The sequence below is a fragment of the Typopeltis vanoorti genome, chromosome 1, assembly GCF_054136105.1.
Source record: "Typopeltis vanoorti isolate ZY-2024b chromosome 1, IOZ_Tvanoo_1.0, whole genome shotgun sequence".
In the NCBI taxonomy this organism is placed as follows: domain Eukaryota; kingdom Metazoa; phylum Arthropoda; class Arachnida; order Uropygi; family Thelyphonidae; genus Typopeltis; species Typopeltis vanoorti.
Genome location: NC_143549.1, coordinates 89,485,801 through 89,505,203, shown reverse-complemented (window position 1 = coordinate 89,505,203; position 19,403 = coordinate 89,485,801). Strand labels below are relative to the sequence as shown.

The 19,403-nt window shown below is 36.5% G+C and overlaps 1 protein-coding gene across 3 annotated transcripts in view; it reads left to right on the top strand.

Annotated features, from left to right (window-relative positions):
* The window catches only part of LOC150110190 (nuclear pore complex protein Nup93-like), a 314,507-nt gene extending 312,956 nt beyond the window's left edge, over window positions 1–1,551 (top strand). For all 3 annotated transcript variants that reach the window (XM_090392052.1, XM_090392041.1, XM_090392034.1), the window contains exons 24-25: window positions 11–92; window positions 1,346–1,551. In XM_090392052.1, coding sequence (XP_090248178.1) covers window positions 11–92; window positions 1,346–1,465 — 202 coding nt within the window. In that variant the 3' untranslated portion in view covers window positions 1,466–1,551. The remainder of the gene's footprint in view (window positions 1–10; window positions 93–1,345) is intronic.
* The last annotated feature ends 17,852 nt before the right edge of the window (window positions 1,552–19,403 follow it).

Genomic DNA, 19,403 nt, shown 5'->3' with positions numbered 1-19,403 from the left:
CTCATTGTAGAAGTTCTGTGGGATTATCTTCACCGTTACCTTTATCAGGAGTTAGACTTGCTGCTCTAAGTGAGGATGGAGGTAGAGAAAAGGTATGTTTTATAACCCATGGACTGTCTGTCCTTATTTGTCTTTCTGCATGTCTGTTGTAGTGTACAATATTTTGATACCCAGGTAAAACTACACTCTGAAGTTGCAAATAACCTGATATGTTCATGGAAATCAAACAGGATAATTGCTTTAATGCAGTCAAAAATGGGATAAGAGAAATTATATAATATTTTTTGTTATACAAAATTTTCTTTGGGAATAACATGTGCTTTGTTTAACCTAAAATTTGACCAATATTTTACATGTAAATGCATTTCAATTTGGAAAAAACAAATTATACTTGACAAGAAATAATATTTTTGTTTTCATTTTTATTTTGTCAAGTGTGAGTGAATGAAAGTTTGCTTATTTTCTTTGCTCACACTTTGGTAAAAGGACTTCACCTTAGGAGCAACTTAAGGAAATCATCCGTATGATAAATTCCTAATACTGTAATAAAGCTAGAGCAATGTTTTGTAATGCATAAGTAATGCTTGCTGATGAAAGAATGCTATAAGTGCTTTTCACGTGTGCATTTACTCCTGGCATCAAATGAGTGAACTGAAATGAGTGTTCGATAGATGATTGGGAGATTACCATGGGGGGGGGCACAACTTTCTCTATGTCATTGAAAGTTTTTCCACTTTGTTATACATTAAATTAAAGATGCCAAGAACATAAGTTACCTTCATAACTCTGCTACTAGTGTTCTTTCTTGGTTATATCAGTTGCTTTAATATAATTTTTGTTCTAGGTGTTTATCAGAACTTTCCAGACCCCCTTGTAAATATGAAAGAATGTTCCTTGAATCTGCTTCTGCCTTAAGAAACTACCCTAACCTCAACAAATTTGGTTGCATGAAATTTGGGAGGCTCTCATTCTCCATACTTTAGCCCAACAGCCAAGGATGTCCAGTTTAGCTCACTAGGACCTAGGCCTACTCTCAGTTGACATGCTTCATCTTTATTACTTAATATAAGAGCCTGTGCACACATCTTATTATATTTTGTTCCCTGATGATGACAATTTGACTTTGCTAAAATATTGGAAGTATTAATTAAATTTATTTTAGTTGATATTAGTCTATGTTGCAATTTCCTTAAAAAAATATAGTTATGAATAGCTAACATATAATCCTTACCACCAAACTAGATAATTGCTTATTTAGATTAAAAACAAAAAAAAAAATTCATTTCACTGTATTAAAATAGTATTACACCAACTGCCAGAATGTGAATAATTTTATTTTTTACAGTTTCTGGACTACCTTAGGAAACAAGCTCGTATTCTTATTACATTTGCTGGTATGATCCCTTACCGTATGCCTGGCGATACAAATGCTAGACTTGTACAAATGGAAGTCTTAATGAACTAGTGTTTATTTTTATGTGAAATATAAGTTTGATTTTAAAAAAATAATTATACTGTACAAAATTCCAATAAAAGATACTTTGACCAAGGCATGTTTGTTTTACTTTACTTTACTTTACTTTGTTTTACTTTTATGTTTTACTTTAAAATTGAAGTTGTATTTTCTTCAAAATTAAAATAATCCATTATAATTTGAAAAAAATCTCCCCAATCTTTTGATTCAGTTCTGTTTTTGTTTGATTGAATTAGTAAACTATTTGTAGTCTTACATTTGTAATCTAATTGTACACCACTTCATTTGTTACAAAATTAGATTAATCTATCATTCAGTTCACTGGACATTAGTGCTCTAGCATTATTATATAGGGCATATAGTATTGTTCAGTTGGTGGCCATCCTAGAACTAGATATAATATATTAACATACTAGGGGGGATACCCCCCATGTTCCGGACTGGTAGGCCGGTTCTCCTTGAATTCTGATGACTCGAATTTTGACGACTCGACACTCAGGGTAGCCCCTGAGTGTTGAGTCTTCAAAAAGGTGACCCCCCCCCCCCAATTATATATGATTGTGCAGAATGATTATATATACATAATCATTCTGCACAGTTAATTAACAGTTGTCCAGTTTTAAACCAGAATTAAAAATGGCATGACAAATATGAATTTTCCAAAATATCAGATTTCAAGAATGTTATGTATTTATACACAACATTCTTCAAAAACAAACAAAAAATAAATAAATAAAATAAAACCCATGTTATCCTGTTCATTTTTTATAGTTAATTAAACGAAAAGTAAATTACTTCAAAAAAGCAGACATTTACTGAGTCCTTAAAGTGAGCAATACAAGCATTTGTTTGATGACTGTTATGATTGGGTTCCAAAAGGACAGTCTGCTATGAAATCAAAAAAGCTACACACTACTCTTTTTATCAGTTACATCACTGTCCCCATACATGAAAGGCTGTTAAACTTTGCACCACAGTTATGTGCAAGTTAAGTGGAAATGAGTCTGCTGGTGTATCCCCCGAACAGCTGAAGAAACAGAGTGAGTTAGGCTCTTTATGAAAAAGAGAAAGATGGAATGAAAGAGGAGGAAGAGAGTTATTTGTAAGGCCGAGCAGTACTATTCAAGGTTGGTTGAATTTGCGATTTATATAGTGTTAGCAGTTATACATGTGAGAAGTAGTGTCTTGAACTGAAAAAACATTTGGTTTTTGGAGACTAAAGTGGCTGTGGCTGAGATGGGCTTGTGACAGCAAAGACTGGAGGTTTGAGTTCAAAAATAGAAATGTAATATTGTTTGGAGATCTGGGTATTAATCAGAGTTAAGTGAAAGCTTTCTTTTAGGCAATACGACAAGACTTTGAATGATTGTGCATTATAAGAGTTTCTCAAATGAAGAAGAGAAGTGGAGTGTAATATCAGCAAGTCATGGATAAGATAGGGTTTGTGGGCAATGATAAGTCATTTATGTCGAGAAAAAGGGGAGTAGGTGAAAGGACAGAACCCATCTCTTCCCTCCTCCTAGCACTGGTGAGGAAATCTGAGAAGAGGGAGCCATTCACCATGTATTAAACAGAGTGGAGACTGTTTGATTGCAAAGGGTAGAAGGTAGGCACAAGATCTGAAGAACAGGTCTTGCAAACCTGAGGGATACTATCAGGATCACACTTATTCCTTCTCTGGTCTTTTTATCAAAGAAAAATCGAACGACTCGTGAATAGCTTGCACCCCTAACTATTCAGGATTCTACTGATTCCTTTCTAGAAGGAGAGGAATAAAGTGAGTTGTTCCTGTGATTATGGGAGGTTGATCTACCCTGGTTGTCTCTACAAGAATTGTAGGAGAAGTATATTGCTAAGAGGTTGGTTATCTTTGCATGATATTTTCGGAGTGGTAGGAATTTTTTTTTTTTTTTTTTTTTTCACTTGGTTACAAAGTAAATTGTACTAGACAAATTATATTCTTGTTTTAATCCTTTACCTAAGCACGAGCAAGCAAAGTCGACGAGTCTCGTATATGAAGTTCTTTATGACTAGGAAACACACCATTGTGGTGATGCATCATTTTGTTGCTTGCATATGAAAAATATGACTTCTGCATTGATTTAACTCCGTGGGTCCAGTTTCTATTGATAAAATTCATTAAAGCTCAAAAGTGGTCTGGGTAGTGACCCTTCCTGTAGTGTACAGCAATATTTATTTCCGTGAAATGTGCAATACATTGAGACTTAGAGGAATGATGTGAAATCATATGCCTCTATATACAAGTAGCCTTAAATTTTTCCTTTGCAATTATTCCAAGACCACAAGCAATTTAACAGAATGACCCCAGTCAGTCAAATGGCAGTGCAGTATGACAGTATTCTGCCAAGGAGCATATCAGAAAGCATCAGCACCTGTTATGGTTAGGATGTAACAGTGATTCCTCACTAAGTTCCAACCTTGTCAATTTAAAGTAAGTATCCTAGGTAAAGTGAATGCAGAGACACAGAACTTAAGAAATGAGAAAAGGTTTCCTGATCCAGCAAATCCTGGTTTTACTATTTTCATGTTGATTGCTAGAACATTACCAGTTTGGTTGGCCAAGTGGTTAGCATATCTGTCCTCTACCAGCAGGCTACTGAACTCAAACCCTGCTATGTATATGGATGTTTGTGATTGTCTTTAAGGTGGAAGATGCATTTTGCCACTTGATGTTACATCACTGTTCCCCTTATTGGAGATTTGAAGTGGCTTGAAAAAGTTCCATGTTTGGTCTCTAGAGCAGGGTTTCCAGATAATGAAAAATAAAAATACAAAAAGAAATTTTAAAAGAAAAAGAAATCCCTAGTCCATTCGTGGTACTAATATGGTATACAGCATTTTGTGAGTAGCAACTGCATTAAAAAGCAAACAGCATGAATCAGTGCCAGTCTTTTCTTAACACATGTTAGTTCCTCTGATGACTGTGAAACACTGCCTAAATGTCATAGCCTTCTAGAACTTGCTGACTAATATGTCAAAAGGATGGTATCACATTACAAGGAGAAATATTTTTTGGGAATAGTTTCATGAATGAAGTTGACATCACCATTCTTCATCAGTCAGCAGGTCTAAGTCTATAAAGTATCTCCAGGATGAAGTGGAACAAGCAGTTTCTGCATCAAACTTTTGACTCCAGTCATATCCTACAGAAGGAACTGCATGACATGATTAGTCACAGAAAGTAAGTATTTTTGTGGAATTCTTTGGGCATCTCATGGAGGAAAAAGGCCACACACACACACACACACACTAATTTAGCACCATATTGCTGTCAGGAACTGCATCTGCCTACTGTAACTACTAGTAGTACTGCTATCATCACACTGTTATTGCAATGCTATTCTATACAGTATATTTTAATTAATATTAAAACTTAGTATTAAAGGTTTCATTCTGTTATACCGCATATTAAATTTATTACAGATGCTTCTTATAAGAAACATGCATTATAATTGTGGTGACCATACGTCCTTATTAAAGAGGAGAGTCCTTTATTTCACTGCTTATTTTCCTTTAGATTTATTTTCTAAAATGGCCATTTTTCCTTTATTCTGTGAAGTGAAATAGTAAATTGAATATTGATGCCAACATATTTAAAGATGCAATTCATAAATTTTACCAAACCTGCATTGATTATTTAAATAACCAGGACAGCTCTTTTGTGGAAATGGAAGTTTTTGAATGGCTTCTACTATGAGAAATCCCAAGATGATGGAAACCGTTTTGTTCATTTCCAGTCACTGGAAATGAACAAAATGAAAATATAAATGATGGCAAACTATTTTATGAAGTTTCGTGTATTAAAAGTTATGTCACCAGTGAAAAGATCCAAGAATGACAACAAAATGATGAGTCCTGTCGATGTAGATCGGTTGAAATTTTTAAATACAGTCATACCCCGACTTACGTGAATCTGTAGTTAGTTAGTTTCATATATGTACACATTCCCATCCCACTTCACGCCTCACCACTAGTTGTATCTTTCAGGCGCCGGCCTTATTCGCCAGTGTCGCACATGCTGTGAACAAGCATTGACGTGTTTCACACAGTCTCCATTCACACACTATTTTTATAGTCTACAAACCTTGCGATTGTTTAATGATAAATTCTTGATAAAAATTTTATCACATAAAAAATAATAATGTCGTCCAAAGGAAGCAAGTCCGATTCTTCTTCTACAGCTAGCAAGAAAAGAAAAACATTGACTTTGGAAACAAAACTCAACATTATTAAGGATTTTGAAGGCGGAATGAAAATTTGTGAGCTAGCAAAGAAGTTTGATCTACAGGAATCCACAGAACAATCATAAAAGAAAGGTTTACAGATTTTGGAGGACATAGTTTCTAACGAGGAACGAATTGTAGCCACAAGGTAAGGAATAAAAAAATCATTAGCTTGCTATGAAGAAATTTTGCGTGACAAGGAAAAGACATTATGCCGTCAGACGAATTTATTAGATTTTATGAAACCATTGACATTGAAATAACTTTCTTTTTTTTATGTACGAAAAACTGCAATTATGATTATATTTCTTAAAAAATATAGATGTTTTTTGTAAACCTTTGGTCCCAATTAACTAATATTTTTTATGTTTGTATGCAAAATTATGCCCGAGTTAAGCGAATTCGACTTACGCACTTTTTGTTGGTCCCACCTACTGCGTAACTTTGGGGTATGACTGTATTTCACAGATAAACACATATCTTTTAAAAACATTTTAAGCAAAATTCATGGAATTTTGCTTATGTCTCCCTGAATCTAATGCCTCCTCTGAACGAGTATTTTCATTAGTGAACAATATGTGGACCAGTGGGGGGGGGGGGGGGGGATTAGAAATCTAAACATTGAAAGCATTCATTTATACCAAATGCAACTTTGACATGAATTGTATACAGTTTTATGAATTTTTAAAACACAAACCTGATTTATTAAAAAAAAAGTTCATTCTTCAGAAAAGTATCAATTAATTTTTAAGTAATAATTTGTTTAAAATGCTATGTACAAGGTGTTTATATTTTATAATAAATGTTATAAAGGCTTTTTAGTTTTAGTGAAACAAATAAATGCAACTTATTTTGCCAAATGCTTTGGCATAAATATGCCATAAGTGACCTCTTGCTAGGTGAACAATCAAATGTTAAAATATAAAGCAAAAATACTTTTTAAATTTTTAATTTAAAAATACCACACATTTTTTATTATGAAACAATTTCTCAGTTGTTCTTTATTTTCTCCAAAAAAAATTGTCACTGTAATTATAATGCAAAATTTCCCCCTTAAATGAGGGACACATGTTTGCATAGTGGAGGGGACTGCCCATCGATGGTACTAGCTGTTTTACCAGTAGTCTTGCACTACTTTGGCAAGAACAGGTGATCTTGATGGATTAATTCAGGATTAATCAGCCAGTGAGTTTGTCTGCAAGAATCAGAAGTGCTGCAGTAAGTCTTCTTCCTCATGATTTGGGAGTGGGACCCAAGGCTTGCTATGATGTCAGTGTGACATTCCCCTTCCAAGCACAGTCATTGCTTGCCAAATAGGTGTTTGTTTGTATGTGTGTGTGTGTGTCACTGTGATAGGTGGGAAGCTCTCTTGAGAATGAGTCTTTCATCCTGAAGTTTAACCTGGTGTTAGTAAGGTGGGGTTGTCACAGACCCCAAAGATTTTAAATTGACTATAACTTTTTAACAACGCATGGCAGTGAGTCATGCCTCAGTATAGCTCCCCCTCCCGTAACCAGCTACTCGACGCCATAGATGACAGGCTGTTGTGCACAAGCAAGTTTAGTGTGCAGAGGTGTAAAGTGTGCTGGGGTTCACCAGACCCTCCCACCACCACCACCTTACCAAAAGTGACTATATTTACTTCCAAAACATAAGTTTTTTCATGTATATTCTAATAAAATATTATCATTACTGCTGTCTCTTCTATATTTTTACATATCAACTATAAGCAAATACGTTTTTGTAAATATTTAGAGGATCTTTTGAGAATAATATCTTTTTTTTTTTTTTACCAGATGAGTTATGAGCAGGAAGAACAGGTTATGTCAATTTATAGATGACGCTTTGACAGATGAGGAGCCATTTAGCAGAGATGATAATAGTGAAATTGATTTAGAATTAGTCAGTAACCATGAGTCTGATACAGAACAAGACTGAGGAAAATCCACAAAGAATCTACTAATATTTATTAAAAAGATATGGATTTCTATAATACACTACATTATTTGGGTGGGTCTGTGGGACCCCACCTTACCACCTTTTGTTACATTTTCCCACCTCACCAGTGCCGGGTTAATAGGGGCCCTTCAACAACCCCAACCCACTACAGAAACCATATGCTCATCAAAAATAAAACCATGAAACATCAGACACCTACAAATATATAGTTTTTTTCTGATTATATATTCAACAGGTGGCACCCATTTGGGAAAATGCACCTTCTTGATTCAGAAGGGGTTAACAGAATGTCCAAAATCATTGAAAAAAAAAAAGTTCAGCAGACATTCTTGACAAAACATCCTCCTAGAAATAATGGGAGCAGCTGATTCGTGTAACATCATTTAAGGGAATATCAGTCATAGTAGCCCATACACACAACCTCTGAACTTTTCTCAAGGAGTAATATCAGAGCAGAACCTATGCAACATTCCTGATGAGGAATAACAGTTATAATAATTCTTCTTGTGGCTGTCATTCTCATAAGAAGAATGAAAATCTTCATATAAGAAGAATTCTAAGTTGGGATGGTATCCTAGTCCTGACTGGGAATATTCTTGCATTTCATCATCATCATCAAATTCCTGCCATGTACCCTCAAGGGGTGTACAGGATATGATAGTATTACATGAAAAAAATTACATCATTATTAATTTCCTATCTACAATTTTCTTCCAAATCAGTCTGTTACTTGTCAAGACTCCCACATTATCAGACGTTATATTTCTATCGTCTAAGGCACTTTGTACCGTATCAATCCACCTATATCTTGGTCTTCCTCTGGGTCGTTTTGATGCCAACCTGGCAGAGAACACTTATTTTGCTAATCTTTCCTCGTCCATTCTGCTTAAGTGACCATACCACCTGAGATTAGCTCTGCTAACGCATTCCTGGATGTTGACAATGTCAAGTTCTTTCCTAATATCCTTGTTTTTAATATGATATTGCCATTGATGCCATCTATTCATGCCTATAATCTTTCTCAGGACTCTCATATCTGTGGTCTCTAGTCTTTGGTCAAGTGTTTTACTTCTGACCCAGCTCTCAGATCCATAAGTTAAAACTGGTTTGAACACTGTCTTGTATACAGCTAATTTAGTGTTGCGACTAATTTCTCTCTTATTCCATATGAATTTATTCAATTGACTTCCCACCATACCAGCTTTTCTGATTCTGGTGTCTATTTCTATATTTAATTTACCATCTTCAGTAAAAATCGTGCCTAAATAGCTGAAATGTTTTACTTGTTCCACAGGTTCTCCATTCACAACACAGTTGACATTTTCAATGATTCTGACTATTTTCATTGTCTTTGTCTTTTTATTGCTGACCTTCATACCATATCTATTACAACAGCTATTCAATTTAGTCAGAGAATCTTGCAGACTTGTAGCAGATTTATTTAGAAGTATAACATCATCCGCATAAAGCAAAGAGCTGACATTAACATATCCAATTTTGATATCATGTTTAATACCACTTTCCTTCATAATGTGATCCATATAGATAATGAATAACAGAGGGGATAATGTGCATGTTTGTCTGACACCAGATTTAACATTAAACCATCTTCCTGTACTTGCTTCAATTCTAACTGCTGACTTACAACTCAAATAAAGACTAAGTATTGCTTGATATAATGCCCCATTGACACCATATAACTGCAGCGTATTGAATTGCTTCTTTCTTGGCACCTTGTCATATGCCTTTTCCAAATCGACAAAACTTAAATACAGATCTTTGTTACATTCCCATGCTTTCTCGACTATTTGTCGTAAAGTGAAGAACTGATCTTGACGGCCTCTATTTGGCCTGAATCCAGCTTGTTCTTCACCAAGATTTTCTTCCACAATTCTTCTCAACCTTTTCTCAAGTATACTTGCATAGATCTTGCCAGGAACACTCAGTAGGGAAATACTTCTATAATTCTCACATGCAGTTTTATTTCCCTTTTTATATCTTTTTATATATGGGTACTATGAGAGCTGTACTCCAATCATCGGGAATTCGTCCTTATTCTTGCATTTAGCATCCATAAATCCCCAACATCAGTGAAAGCATGATGAAAGTTTTTTCACTTGGTTATACTATAAATTAAAGATGCCAAGAAATATTATTGATTTAATCCTATATCCAAATGTAACAAAAAGTTTGTACATATCTAGATATCTAATGACCTCGCTTCCATTGCCTTAGTATGTGAAGTCATTAGCTTCTATATGCTAGTAGCTTATTTGTAAAGATACTTTACACACAGAATTTGATTACACTTGGATAAAGGATTAAACCAAGAGTATAATTCCTTAGCCTCTTTAATTTATAGTATAACCAAGCGGAAAAAACCTTTCAACATTTCTGATCCAGAGGAATAATGTGATACTTTTTTTTACTACTTATATATGGGACATGTATGATTTTTGCATTATGGGAACACCAATGCAATTGATTTGAAGTTATCCTCTATATACAAGTCACCCAGTTGTAATCATACTTCATGTGCAAAGTTTGTTTTCTTATTCTTGGATTAAACCAAGAATATAATTTCTTGGCATCTTTAAGTTATCAGTAAAAGCATATTTTAATTGCTGTTAGGCTATATATCCCAAACCCTTTGTGCTGCTTTAGGTGGATATATAGTTATATGCAAGCTGTCTATTGTGGCTCTGCCATCTGTGCCTGATGTGGCAGTAAAGATAATGCAAATAAAGACTGCAAGTGCAAAATACCCAAGGATGTTCACCCTTGCAATCAGTGCAAGGGTGAACATCCATCCAGCCTACTCCATGTATGAAATAGATGAAAAGAAGATCAAGACCAAGCAGAACATACTGTATCAAGAGGTGAAGAGAAAGTATAACACCACCACAATGGAGACCTTCATACACTGAGAAGGCAACAGTAAGAAAGTGTCAAAGGGGGACATTAACTGATATGACTGTGCCAAGCTCTGACAATGCACCATCTATGAGCAGAATGACCTAAGCGAATGAGAGAAAACAATATGATCTTTCTTCTGAAAACACTCCAAAAATTATTCCACTGAACCTACTAGTTTGAAAAATAATAGATCATGCATCCCAAAGAATGGCATTTGCCTCCAGATTCATTAATAGACGCAACAAATACCTCTGCCACCTCCCCTTCCCCAAGAGGGTTATAAAACCATTAAAATCCTTTGTGTTCTGGATTAGAATTTAACAATTTTCGATATCTTTCAGGAGGAGGAAGAGCATCCACAATTCCAGAATCCCAACTAAAAGAAAAGATTGTATTAATTCCATGTAGTCTCAAAGACTCATCATAGGAGGTCAAACACTCATAGACCCACTATCATACTTTCCTTGAACGTGGAAAGTATGATAACAAATGTATTCCATTTATTCACCACAGACTAAGCAAAATATCTGTACACTTTTATATTCACATGACCTTTGTACAATTTCCAGGGATGACTCTCATTCTCACATCATTCATTATTCAGTTGGTGATGCAAGATAATTTTCCTGTATTAATTTGATAGGCTCCTCTCGCCAACCGTCCCTGTAACCCAAGCTACCAAATAACTGTCCATCTCCATCCTACTCAATTTCAACAGTAGTTTATCATGAGGTACCAAATCAAATACATTAGCGAAATCAAAATAAATGACTCTGTAAGCATCTTCCCTGTCCAGTAAACTAGTCACCCTATTATAAAATGCAACCAAGTTACTGAAGCATGACCTCCCATTGACAAACCCATTCTGCTCTTTTGAAAGAAGATTTGTGTCCTCATCAATCAAGGTTTGCATTCTGCCTCTAACACCTTTGCCAATACATGATATATGTGCTGGCATATACAAGGTGATCGAAATTAAAGAATCCCTGTTTAAGGCCTAGTGGAGTGCTGCCTAGTAATCCAGTTGATGTGAAACTTTGCAGGAATACATTGTGTGTCAAGCAGAAGCGATATTCAATATCCAAGGGGGGGAGGGAGGGTAACTATAGACTGATGTGAGATGAATAAAATGAATTCAGAGTACTGTCATCAGAAAAGCTGCATATAGGATTAGTGATGACTGAGATTAAGTCATTCATGTATGTGAGAAAAAGGGTAAGTAATGAAACAGAGCCTGGAGGCACTTCTGCATTAGCAAAACTTGAAGAGAAGATCAGTTAGAAAGTTGGCTGCCCAGTTACATACAGTGAGTCGCAGGTAGACAAGACAGTTTGCTTTGCCCTGAAAAAATGTCAAGAATGGCAACACATTTCTCTGAATATCTTTGTAGCAGATGTCTGATGATGTAGGCTAAGAGGTCATTCTTGAATTCCACCAGTTAACTGGTGGAATTTTTAGTAGTTGAGAAGTTGACTGTTGATAACCTCCTCCATTATTTTGGAGAGGATTGAGGTGATAGTGATTAGTTAGTAGTATGACATTAGACTTCTGTATGTCTTTTTAGAGATGGGCTGAATATATGATTTCTTTCATGCATTGGAATAAATACCAGCTTTGTATAGAGGATTGTTGGAATGTTATGATTCGGGGCTGTTTTTTGATGATGATATTAGACGGAGTTGTGCCTTCAGGATTTAATCTTGGGAGTGGGTGCTAGCATTGCATACAACCTATGACTGAATAGTATCTGCAATTATCGCTAATTCATAAGTAGTATAGAAGTAGAAGACATGACACAACATAAATAAAAAGAATTTTAATTAGGAAAAGATTTTTGGAAATTTTTCTAGTGTTCCCCCCCCTTTCTTTGGGAGGGACCAGGGCCACCTTGCTTCACCCCTCTGGGTGTGCCACTGTTAGAAAGCCACTTATGTATAAGAACATAGTGAGATGATCATTTATGTATAGAACATAGTATAAACCTATGTTCTACGTAAAACTTCTCTCAACCACAAATTCCAACCATAGTTTTCTGATGACGTTAGTTTTTCCTCTTAAACATTACATACTATGAAACATAAGCACAAGAAAGTTTATTAACTTCTGACTCTATCACCAGATGCAGTACTCTTGAGCCATGAGCCCTCTCCATCACATTCTCTTCCAAGTATTTTTTTTTCTTAGTAACTTCATAAGTTTCCTTCTATCCAAGTGACATTTCTTCCTCCTACTAGTCTGTGTGCCCATGGCTGAAATCCTCCATATTGATTACTCACCCAGTATTCATTTACTAATTTGCCAGTGAATGCTTCTCACATCCCCCCTAGTGTTTGGCAGTAACCAAATATATATATATACAGGTAACCCTCATATAATGCTGTACTTATACAACGCGGTCTACAAATTGTAGTAACCCTTGTAGAATGCGGTACTTATACAACATGGTTTCAATATAAGATGGTCTACAAATTGTAATAATTCTTTATCTTTTCATATACGAGTGGCCATAAAATAACTTTCCCTCTTTGGAGGCATCTGTAGCTAAAAACCAATAAACGGAATGAGACCAAATTTTATATTGAGACTTTTGAAGGCATGGGGGAGATGATTTCCACAAAAAAAGATTTAGTACCAAAAGTAGCCGATATGGAAAATTTTGGAGCTGGAGGAGCCGAAAACAAGCGGATAATTACATGAAAGGCAGATAAAATGGAATAATAACATTTTGACGGTGTAAGCGACAGCCGCATTACTCATTCCAGCTGGATATGTGGAGTCTTACAATGATAATAATAATTAAATTGAAACAACTTGCGAGAGACAAATTAATGTAGCGATTGAACTCTCAGGAAATAATGTTTTATTCATCAGAATCAGGATCCCCTGGACCACATACACAATTTCAATGTGCTTTCTTGTGTACAACAAATTGCATCCAGTGTGTGACATGCCTCTACAGCTGAGGGTAAGGAGTCGGATCGGATGTTCATAACAGCCCGTTTTATGTTCTCTGCAAGTTGGGAACGCAATTTCTAGTTATTAAGATCAATTTCATTTAACTCAACTCAACTCTTGGTGGTAAATAAATTGAACATACTGTAATAAGAAATCCCACGGAGAAGTCGAAGTAAAGTATGCTGATTGGCGTTTATTATTATTATCATCCCATGGTATTATTACACCAGATCATATAATTCAAATTCATGTATTTTGTACAGCACCTTTTCTGGGTTGTTATTATAAAGTAATAACAACCCAACTTTCACATTTAGAACTATTCATATAATTTAGTAAATGGATTGCTGATGCTTCCTCGACGTTACAAATTTTGCAGATGGGGAGGACATCGCTACTGCTTTCAGAGAAGTATTAAGTTGGACCTGATGGAAAGGAATATGACTGCCCACTAGGATAGCTACTCCTCCGTGAGCAGGACCACCTCCAGTTCTATCACTGGGTCTTAAGTACGTTTCCTGTAGACAGAAACAGAAAGGTTTGTGTTTCTGCAACAAAATCTTGATATCGATATTCTGGCGAATATCCGCGACAGTTCCATTGTACAAAATTTCCTATTGTTTTGGTTTTATAGACCTGTCTGGTTTTCGGGAGATTGAGGGCTTACTTTTGTCATATTGTTATTTATCAATTGTTTTGGGGAAGTATGGATGGCCAGCGTCCATCTCTTTCTCTGGTAGAGTATTCAATATGTCTGACGGGTTAGGGTCAGTTAGTAAGTTTAGTTTACTTTACTTTCACTGGGGACTGAGGTATCATTTTTTCTGTGGGAGTATCTGGTGATTTATTTTTAAGCGATAGCTTTGCCATAATTTTTTTGACAAGTGGGTTTTCATCGAGTGGGATCATTTTTGAAGTTGTCTCTGGAGTAAGGCCATAGGTCATGTGATTGATGCGCTCAACAGAGAAGTACCTGTGTACGTCTCTGTTGAGCGCATCATCAGGTATGGTGAAATTATCAGATGGTGGAACAGACATACAAGTTTGAGTTGCTAGTGTCACTTTCTTAATTGTTACCCTCTCAGTATAAGAGGATCTCAGAGCACGTGTGATAGTGGCTAGCTTTCTTTTTGCATCCTGATATGTTATATTTTGCTCTGTTTTCATTCTTTGTATTTCTTTTTCATCTTTCCATTTCTGACACACACACAAGAGTAAGCTGGATGATCTCCCTGACAATTGACACATTTAACTTTCTTGCACAGCAAGATTTGTTATCATGCTCTTTACTACCACATCGAACACAGGTAATAGAACAACAACAGGCAGTTTGGACATGTCCATATCTCTGACATTTGAAGCATTTCACTGGGTTAGGGATGTGCATTCTAACAGGACAGCTGAGATACCCTGCTTTTACAGATGTTGGAGACATAGGTGTATCAAAAGTAAGGATGATATTCTTGGTTGGAACTATGCGACCATCCCTTATGTATCAGGATGCGCTTCACACCTGACAATCCTTGATCTTTAAGTCTAAACATATCTCCTCATCAGGAACATCAAGGAAATCCCATTCACTCCTCTACAGGAGTTAAATGTTTTATGAGGTGTTACTGTAATTTCTATTCCATCCATTGTTGTTGCTCTCAGTAGTTTCTTGGAATGTTGCTGACACAATGCTTCCACAAAGACATAATTTCTTAACAGTTTTGGGAGGTCCTGCCAGTGTTTCTAAACCTTTTTGAATAAAGAATGGTGGCATTTTCCCTATTGGTTTTTCACCTGTAGCATGAATGGTTAAAAATGTTGGTACATTTATGTTAGCATCATATATCTTTTGTTTCTTACTTCTGTTTCCGTATGCTGTGTCTACGGTATCAGTAATTGGTTGGGACTTTGTAAAGGCCCCCTGAAACATTTAAAGATGAAGGATTCATGCTGAAGAAATTTTTGGTTCGGCACCAGAGCTCCCCACCCACCATGGACACCCACTGCCTGGAAAGCAATGACTGTGCTCAGGAGTGGAACGCCAGAGCTACCCCGGACGCTATACCGGCACTACAGCAAGCCTAGGATCCCGACCCGGACCATGGGATGAGAAGACTTACTGCAACACTGTTGACCCTTGCAGACAAGCTCACTACCCGATTGATACTGGCTGGGCCATCCAGGACCGCCTGTCTTGCCAAAGTAGTGCAAGACTACCAGGATCCCCTTTTCCAGATGTCCACTTGTCGCACTGCACGGCAAACACGGCGACAGAGCGCGGATCCCAGTGATGGTGGTCTGGAAAAAAGGATAGTGAAAAAGACTCAGGAGAAGTAGAGCGAAGAATACAGGAAGAAAAGCAAAGAAAAAGAGGAAGAATGAAAAGGTGCCCCACATGGAGGGGAAAAAATTTGCTGTAGTAGTGTGAGCAGTGACGAATCTCCAAAATAAAATAAAATAAATCTCTGGGTTCTGTATTTCATTATAAGTATTTCGCCAAAATAAGTTACCATAAGGTGTTTTAACCTTATTAAATAAAAATCTCTGGAGGAGATATAAATGTAGAAAGTATTTTTACCTTGGGTATAAATATATTAAAGATACCAAGCAATTTTAAACCTGGTTTTCTACATTTATATCTCCTCCAGAGATTTTTATTTAATAAGGTTAAAACACCTTATGGTAACTTATTTTGGCGAAATACTTACAAGCTCTGTATTACTAAATCTTGGTATTTCTATTTCTAGCCTAGCTCCCACTGACGAGACCTCAATAAAGGTCGAAACCGGTCTGGGTAGTGGCCCCTTGCCTTTAATACAAAACATCATACATCCCCTTCTTGGAGATGTGTTTTGGCATTAAGGGTAAATATTAAGATTAGTGATCGGAGCTTGTTCCACCTTTGCCACGAGTTGCCCTGGTTCTGCACTACCTGTGGGATCAGTTAGACTTGCATCAATTGCAGGCGCAAACTTGACTTTTAGTCTGTTTGCTTACTTGGGAAATGGAGTAAAACCAGATTTAAAATTGCTTGGTATCTTTAACATATTTATACCCAAGGTAAAAATACTTTCTATATATATATATATATATATATATATATATATATATATATATATATATATATATATCAGCTGCAATATACATATGACTCATATCTTGCTTGTGAAATCCATTATTGTTAGTTGTTTAACTTTTGAACTGTCAGTTACCTAAAATTATCTGTTAAGTTTCACATCAAAATATTATTAATGATACTTCCAAGGACTCATCGTGGGAGGACACGCTACTCCACCATACCCATTTCACTGTCTTTCCCACTTCATCCTCCAACTACATAATGACATCTAGTACCCATCCACTCACCAATAGTATCTTATGTATATAAATTGCATGTCTTCACTTGGCCGATTTGTTTGTATGGATGAAAAACCTGCATTTCTGGGAGAAGAGTCCCTGCTAACTCACCCTCAAACGAAAACATCGATATAAAGATTCCTCTCGTCATGATGAGAATTAGCCTTACATTTTAATTAACTTATTCTTCAGCCATAATTCTTTTTTTAATTATTTAGTGCAGAGTTACATAAACTCGCCACTTCTATGATATCTTGCTAAATGCCACATATTTCATACCCTAGCAATAAAAAAAATTGGCCTTGATCAGCTAACTGCAGCAAACACCTGTTATTGTCTTCCTTATATACGTGCACTGAACTAACTTGAATTAAATATTATCTGTCTCATGTTAGGAAAATTCATCAGATTATAACTAAATAATCAGATCTTATAACTATCATGATACAATCCTTCTACACATTTAGTCATTCTTCAATTTTCTTGACATCTATTAGAAACCTTGGTGAATAAAGCTAGGAGCTATAATCCAGCACTGCCCTGACTGGAGACTTGTATAATTGCATTATAACTTTTTTACTCCTATAAGTGCAACTTTTTTTTAATTAAACCTAGAATTTGCTGAACTTTACTAGTTGCCTTACCAATGATTTCCTGAACTTGAATTCCTAATCAAAATACCTAAATCCTTGTATTCATTAACTTGTAAAGCCCATCTAATCAATGTACACATACTGGCCACTGAATTAGAAACTTTTATTTAATACTGTGTTTGGCCTCCTGTAGCCTGAATTACAACCCATATGTGATTTAGCATAGATTCCACAAGGTGTTGGATTGCAATTGATTCTACAACATACTAGACATTCACTAGAGACCTTTAACCGGCTCAGATTTGATGAACGAGGACTTTTGCTCCTGGATCTGTTTATCTAACATGTCCCATACATTTTCAATGAGGTTCAGATCCAGGCTTTGTAGTGGCCATGGAAAATGGGAAAAGGCACTATCATGCTTAATGAGCCACTGCTGAACAATTCTTGCTTGATGGGCAGTAATATTGTCATCCATGAAAAAACCAACACCCCTGTTGAATAAAAAGTCAGCATTGCAGGATGGACTTGATCAGCAACAATGTTCAGATATTTCTTGGACACCTGACCTTCCAGCAACATCAGGGGACTTATTCTGCACCAACAGGACATGCCCCACACCATGACACCACCTCCAGAACCTTGAGTGCTCAAGACAAGCTGGATTCATTGTTTCACGTGACTTTCATTAAACTCTCTGCCTACCGTCGGTGCAGAACAAGGTGTACCATGATTCGTCAGACCACATGGCTTGTTTACCAGTCTTCCAGTCACAGTATTCCTGACTTTAGATTTCTGCGATGACTTTCTGGTTCTTTTCAGAAATTTGTGGTTTCTGCATAGCATACGACTGCCAATGCTGATCCTTTTCAATTCCCTGTGCATAATTCGATTTGGGAACAGCCTTCGTTAAATGCTTCAGTCAGTTGCTGTACACAGGAAGTTCTGTTTGTCCATTCAAGTTCTCAGATGACAGCGATCTCGTTCCTGACAGACTCCCTTAGGACCACAATTATACCTTTTAGGCAAGTAAGTTATTTTACACTGATTATACACCTGGGATCTTACCTTTTGAGAAACGAGTCAGCTCTGTTGTTTTCAAAAGCATGACTCCATCCAGGCACCCACAATATTTGTCAAACTCTGAAATATCCTGTTTTTCCCATTGTGATCAACACTATTGACAATTTCTGACCAGAAGCATTCTTATATACAATCTAGCAGAACAAAATATACAATTGGGTGCTGCTATAGACCGGGTGATGGAGTGGATGGTGGGAATAGTATGCATAAGCAAATAGAAGAAATGAATGGAAGGAGGGTAATTATTATGGGTGATTTCAATTATGGTAACATTGACTGGAAAGAGGAGAGGGCACATGGGAGGAAGGAATTGGATTTTATGCAGTTATTAAGGGACAACTATCTACGGCAACATGTATTGGAAAATACCAGGGGGCAGAGAGTGCTGGACCTAGTAATTGCAACTGAGAATGTAGCTGTAACGAACATGACCATGTTGCCACCAATTGGTGAGAGTGACCATAAGGTCATGACTTGGGAGGTGGCTAAAGGAGTCGAATTTACAATTAAGACAGGGTATATGTGGAATTACCGGGCTGGTAAGTATGACAAGCTTAGGTGTGTGCTTGGCTCAATGCCATGGCATGTAAAACTGCAAGGGCTGGATGTTGATGGTGCATGGGAGGTGGTTAAGAACTGTTTGCAGGAGGTAATGGTTGACTGTATACCAAGAGTCCGAATAATAAATCAGGTAGGGGTTAAATGGATGAATAACACTATTAAGCTTGAGCTGCAAAAAAAGAAACAATTGTGGAGGGAATTTAAGGAGAAGGGTGACCATCAGGTGCATGAACAGTATAAAGCTCAGGCCAGGATGGTAACAAGGGTGGT